Source organism: Cariama cristata, unplaced genomic scaffold, assembly GCF_000690535.1.
Source record: "Cariama cristata isolate BGI_N322 unplaced genomic scaffold, ASM69053v1 scaffold30225, whole genome shotgun sequence".
In the NCBI taxonomy this organism is placed as follows: Eukaryota; Metazoa; Chordata; class Aves; order Cariamiformes; family Cariamidae; genus Cariama; species Cariama cristata.
This window is the reverse complement of record NW_009618683.1, coordinates 21,534-27,832: the sequence shown is the minus strand read 5'-3', so window position 1 is coordinate 27,832 and position 6,299 is coordinate 21,534. Positions and strand designations below refer to the sequence as shown.

The 6,299-nt window shown below is 42.8% G+C and overlaps 1 protein-coding gene across 2 annotated transcripts in view; it reads right to left on the bottom strand.

The window, feature by feature from the left end:
- Positions 1 to 6,299, bottom strand: part of MAP3K3 (mitogen-activated protein kinase kinase kinase 3) — a 30,169-nt gene that overhangs the window by 8,604 nt on the left and 15,266 nt on the right. For both annotated transcript variants that reach the window (XM_009700958.1, XM_009700959.1), the window contains 5 exons: positions 4,798 to 4,931; positions 4,030 to 4,103; positions 2,371 to 2,438; positions 2,044 to 2,136; positions 1,014 to 1,205 (listed from right to left, as the gene is read on the bottom strand). In XM_009700958.1, coding sequence (XP_009699260.1) covers positions 1,014 to 1,205; positions 2,044 to 2,136; positions 2,371 to 2,438; positions 4,030 to 4,103; positions 4,798 to 4,931 — 561 coding nt within the window. The remainder of the gene's footprint in view (positions 1 to 1,013; positions 1,206 to 2,043; positions 2,137 to 2,370; positions 2,439 to 4,029; positions 4,104 to 4,797; positions 4,932 to 6,299) is intronic.

The following is a 6,299-nucleotide window of genomic DNA, read 5'->3' as shown; positions in this document are numbered from 1 at the left end:
CTGCTGAACAATCAGACTCTAATAAAAATATACATGAGAACCAGCTAAAGCAGCCATCTCCAATACCCCAGCAGGAGGTTACATCAGCAGGGAATTATGGGCTCGCATTGTTCTACTGCACTGGCAAGCGCATTACACAAGCAGCAGTCTCCTGACCCAGAAATTAACACCTGAGCTCAGTTTTCCAGACTGCACTTAATACCAAAGCATATTACTCAAAGACCAGTGCTTTAGCTCTAACTTTGAAAACGACACTACCAGACTCATGCAGCACAATGCATCCAATTATGTTGTATCTAACAAGAAACTCTAAAAACAAAGACAGGAACCAGCCATCTGGACAGTGTGAAAATACAGAAGAGCTGAGAGATTAGCTTTACTGTGTCTAATTTAATCAGATTTACTGCCAGTCAGTGTTTTAGTGTGTTGCTTACTCTGCTGCATTAATGTCTTCATTTTGATCCTTAAATTACTGTGTGGGATATCTGAAGTTCATTAGTAATGATTCATGTTCCATTTCTTTTTTTTTTTTATAATATAAAGTTGCCCAAACAACATCCCAGGGATGCTATTAATACAGAAGTAAATCTTTCTACTAAGGAGCAAGTGAAATATATACAGCCCTTAACCAGTAAAATAACTGTAACCTACAAGCCTGACTACAAACATTAATGTATCAAGAAAACAAACAAGCTTGTCTGACTGTTTTAAGAACCCTGTAGATCATCTAGATCCAATCAACTTACAGTTTTTTTACTTCTTAGCTGAATTTCCAATGCTTTGTAAAGGAAAGGCCAGCTCCCAGTGCAAGACTACATATTCTCAGAAGAAAAAGAGGACTTATAGGTGAGACAGCCTGGTCTCAAAACACAGCCAAGTAATTCTGTAGTTTCGAATGCCTTGTTAAAATCAAGCTATGGTAATATATCGGGTCTGGAGTTCATCTCTAAAAGCTTTTCTTGCCCATAACCCCAGGAGGCCCTTCCCCAGTTATCATCAGGGTGACTGCTTACATTTGGTGGGAATGTTCCTCTCCTGCACACCAAGGGCATTTTCGCTGTCGGCACTCCGCAGGCGGCCCCGGGGGTCCAGGTACTGCAACGCCAGGCCCAGGTTTTCTCCATTGGTGCTTAAGGAACGACTTGAAGGGACCAAGGTGAAAAGATTCCCTTGGTGACGCCGTATCCGGGGAAATGTCCTCCGGCCTGGAGAAAAAAATAACATTTTTAAATAACATGCTTACAAGTGGAAGGCAATGGCTGGAGGTTGAGAAACAAGGAGAAGAGAGAAAAAACATGCTCTGCTCTGTTCCCATGGAGTAGAATCTACTGCCAAACAGACAAGATGAAAAAATATAACAGTTCAGGGCTGATGCTGCTTGAATTCAGTACAGCTTTGGATCATTCCCAAAGAAAAAGGGAGAGAACACTTTGTAATGCCCTCAGTGCAGTCATGCAAGATCTAAACTTGCCTTCCAAAGCAAAAATCTGGTTTACAGGCTACCACACAAGTTCTGAGGCTTGTTAACAACTACACAGACAGAATGACTTTATAGATAAAGTGCCTGGACTTGCAAATAAAAGCCATAAACAAAGATTATGACAACTTGAACCTCTTACGAAACTTTGAGAAATTAATTTGCATAAAGCCATGTGACGAGCAGAGACGTGATTCTTTAAGTCACTGGTACGTTTAAAAGACCCAGAAGCAAGTTTGCATTGCAAATTAGCAAAGCATAATGAATCCCCGAGGTAGGAACCCACCATATGTGACCAAGGCTAATAACTACGGCCACTGCTCAGCCCTAGCAGGCCCGGATCAGCCTGGATAAGCCCAGAAACGACAAAGTAAACCAAGAATTACAAACAGCCATGGCAGTTTCCCATGAAAATGTGGCACCATACATAGTAGCATTAATTCCAGCACTAACTACAAGGACTGGGGCACTTCCAAACTCTTCAACTAGGAGTTATGTTTGATCTCAGGGGCTGCCATTGCCTCAACTTCTTCAAGCCTGGAATCGAAGCTCTGTAAACAACTCACCATCGTTGTAGTCTTTGTGCTGCATGGAGACATTGTAGCGTCGAGGGTAGGTCCCACCTTTCCCTGCTTTGTCATAGATCTGATTCTCACGGTCTGGAAGGAGATGCAAAGACAGAAGTGAGACTCCTTCAAAAAGTATATGTTCTAATGACAGAATTTTCCTGTAAGAGCAGGTTTTTTAGGAAGAGATAATAAATAACCTCATAGCTTTTCAATTAATATACTCCCAGTTCTTCCATTTATACAACCCCAGCAAGCATGGAGGGTAGCCCACAAACAGCAGAAAATGTCTGGATCAAATAATCTTTATACCTGACACTGACATACCTGAGAACTCCTGTCTATTATCAGGAAAGCTTTGTGCCCTTGACATCCGTGACTTCCGAAAAGAAGGACTATTAAAGAAAGAAGGCAAGAATAAGTTTGCTGTCTTCTAAAGTGAAACCTACAAGGACTTTAAATACAAGCTAATATATTTGCACATTGGTAACGGTGATTCTCAAATCCGTGTCCCTGCAACAGTTTCACACTGTACCTGCAAAGTTAGAGTCAGGCTAAGCCCCAGCTAACCAGGCTATTTCCTAATGTGGGCAGCCATCCTTTCTGTTCTGTTTATGCCATTTATACAGCAGTTCCTCAGTTTGTGGTGTAAGACCCAGTGCTTCCTTCAGACATGCGAAGTGGAAGGTTAAAACCAAGGCTAAGAGGAAGAGGAGAACAGGGTTCTGCTTGCAGCACGGTGCTCACAGGGCAGTAGAGAATGGGGACTGTTGCCCTCAGCGATTTACCATGAGGGGTAAGAGTTCCTCTCACGAAAACTTCTGTGCACTTTCCTCTCTACCAGCAGCAGGTGACCCTAAACACAAACATTGCTTGCAACCCTCGCGTTTCTCCCTAATAAGCAGGGCTCTTCAAGCAAGTCTAAGCATGGCCCTTCATTGGCAGAAAGTCCTCAACATCTCTTACGAGATTACACAATCTGTGCCAAAGCTGTGTTATTCACACTTTTTTTGTTAACCAGGGTAAGGATGTAAGCCTGATACAGTTTTCAGACTCCCAAACTAGATTCCTTTCCTACTACACAAAGAACAGCAGCTTCCCCAAACGATGCCCACTCCTACAAGGAATAAGCACGAAGGGTTACCCCCCCCCCCCACCCCCACGTAGGGCAGGGAAAGGGGAGAGAAGGATAGGTAACAAATTTGCAATGCCTCCCCACCGCCCCCCCAAATAAATGAATGCATGCATACACACAGGTTAACTGTAAGTGCTTCCTTGTGATTCCATAAACTGGAGGAAGTGAACGGCTACAAAACCAAACCTCAAGTGCTTGAGATAAAAGCATACACTACCTACAAGAATCAGCTTGGAGGAATCTTAAAAACATGCTGAAGCCCAGTATTACAGGTGCTGGGAAGCCATAGCTGCTGTTCAAGTTAATAAGACCTACGGCTGACCACCAACACCTCAAGCAACACCAACAGCAAAGAACGGGAAGAAAAAGGTCTAGAGCATCAGGCTATGAGAAACTCTTCATCAGAGGAAGAACCCCCTATTTACTTTTGGAATTAATATTATATCTTGCAGGATAACTAGTGTAACGATATATTTCTGTAACCTTAGAATAGTTTTGTGGGTTTTTTTTTTTTCAAATGAACAAGTAGAGCCTTGTCTAAAAGAGATTTAAATGCCCTGCAGCCAGATGTTCTCAGGATCTAGGCTCCACACAGACGGCATGCTTTAGAACTTTGTATTTCTAACACAGAGCTACTGAAGCACCAGTTTGTTGGTGTATGGTTTTGCCAGAAAATAAAACAGCCTTAAGACATAGTTAATTCTCTCTTAAGAAATATATTGGGATATAGGTAGGAAATAAGTTTCTATTTCTCTCCAAGAAAATTTATGAGATGTAAACAGACTTTTGCATAAGTACAACTGGCATTTCAATTTCAGCACCTAAGTTCCTACCAGCTTGTACATTTATACCTGTCTGCTGACCTGTCCAAGGACTGACAGCTTCCTGACACTGAGTTTTCAGCACTGCTTAAAGGGTCCAGCATCTGCAACACAGAAGAAATGACATAGCAACATCAATTCAGTCTAATGCCTAAAAGAGGCTGTGCAAGAGGATCAGAGTCCACTACTGCTTGCCTGGAGGACGTCCAGATGCAGAGGGGAGTCTACAGCTATTTAGAATGTACATTTTTCCTTTATCTCCCACAGAAATTGTTAAGGACATATCAAATTTGAGACCTTGCTTTAGGTGTTGAAGGACTCTGCTGTGAAAAATGAAAGTTTAAAGTCAGCCTTCTGCTGCGTTTTGATCCCAACTGACTTCAGGAACAGAGTCTCTGCTGATGCTACTGCATTGCTGCCTCCACCTGCAAGTCGCCCCTTGGCCTTACTTCCTACTTTTTTGAATGGAGAGCGCAGTTTCAAATGCAAGAGGGTCACACAAACCCGGTCATAGGAAACCTGCACATACGTATGTAACACGCACCAAAACTGCTCATTCAGAGGTGGAGACACAACGCGCAATATGCATGGCAACTGCTTCTGGCAGTCCAATAAAGGCTTTGAACTTACACATCTACGAACAAGTTTGAAGCGTAGTTTAAATGAACAAAGCAGTACCAGTAGGTGTTAACGCAACTACAGCTAGTGAATATTCTGGAGTGAAAAAGGGTCCAGAGAGCAGCAGAGTGTTCCTTAACAGCTGGTCTTACTTTTTTTCACCCTAATGCCCATACTTACACACTGTTCGTTGGTTTCTGGGATGAATTCGCCTTCACTATTTATGCTGGTGTAGGAACCCTGCCGAGCAATACGCTGTTGCCTCTCTGGAACATACCCAGGAGGTGGTGAACTTCGGCCTGTGTTCTGGGAACCTGGGACAGAAAGAAGGACATTTTTGATATTTATGCTTACTGAAATGAGACTGCACGTGCATGTACACAAAATCCAAATATTGACCTCTAATGTTGGACCTCCATGATCACAGCAGCTCTGGAATAAATCTTACAGTCTGGACAGAAATGGAAGCAGGAGGTGCCATGTCAAAAAGCAAATTGTTCAACGAGCACCTGTGCTCTCATTTTAGACACAAGATATTGGTGAAGCTCCTAACAGAGCAGGCACCTATTTCTAACCTCTTCTGCTCAACCTTCTGTGCATAATTTCAGTATCTCAGGGAAGGCAGAGGACTCCAGGAATCCCTGGCTTTTGGGAATGAACTTCACTTCACTGCTAATCTCCACTAAACAAAACACTTGTCAGGGCAACCAATCTTCTGTTTTAAGTCTGCCTCAACTAGTATCATTTACCTTGAGTGGCAGCACAATTCCTGCTAGTCATTATCTACTGAGCTAATTATACTGACACTGAGCAATTTCAGTATCACATGGGAGCACCGTTGCCTTTGCAAGTAATCCCAACATTTCTCTCTTACTGTGTGAAAAATGAAACTGTATGACTAGTTTCGGGGAAAACACATGGAGGTGAATTCTGCAATTTCTGTTAATTAGATGAGAGAGCCAGATGGACAGAGAGTATGTTTAGGGGCCAAAGGATGAGAAAAACATTTTACTCATGTGTTAATGGTACTACCTAAAGAGTTTCTGTTGTGCTACCTACTGAGAGAAACTTCACTCCCAGGATTTATTTTTTTCCTTGCAGATCTCAAAAAAGATGATAGTTTAGAAACAGGAAGATACAAAATCTCTCACTGCAGTGACCTATCCACCTGCAGCTCCCACCAAGTCACACTGTGAGCTCCAAGAAATGCCGTGGTCCAGCCAATCTACTCAAGGTCAGCCATGAAGTCAGAGACAGCATTTTAAGATCAGCTCTCAAGCTGTGCTCTTTACAATGCTGTCTTTAATTAACTGTGTGTACTCAGGTGCTATGAAAGATGGGTAAAGATCAGCAAACACTCTCCCAAGGAAAATATTTTCTACAGAAGTTATTGTAATAAAGAGTGAAGGCAAACGTCGGCAGAAGCTAACTGAAAACCAGTGCACGCACCTTTCAGAGGACTGCAGAAGGGGGGGAAAAAAAAAAAAACCCAACGCTGGCATGGCTTAGAGCGCATGGAGGGGGGAGTGAACTACATGCAAAAAAAGAAATCTATTGCTTACAGCTACTGACTGATTTTCCAAGTAGCTCTGTGGGGCTCATGTGACATTACAAGCCAACTGGCATGGAGATAAACAAGAGAGCGTGCTTTGGGGCTGCACTGAGTCACGGGCGCCCACTTT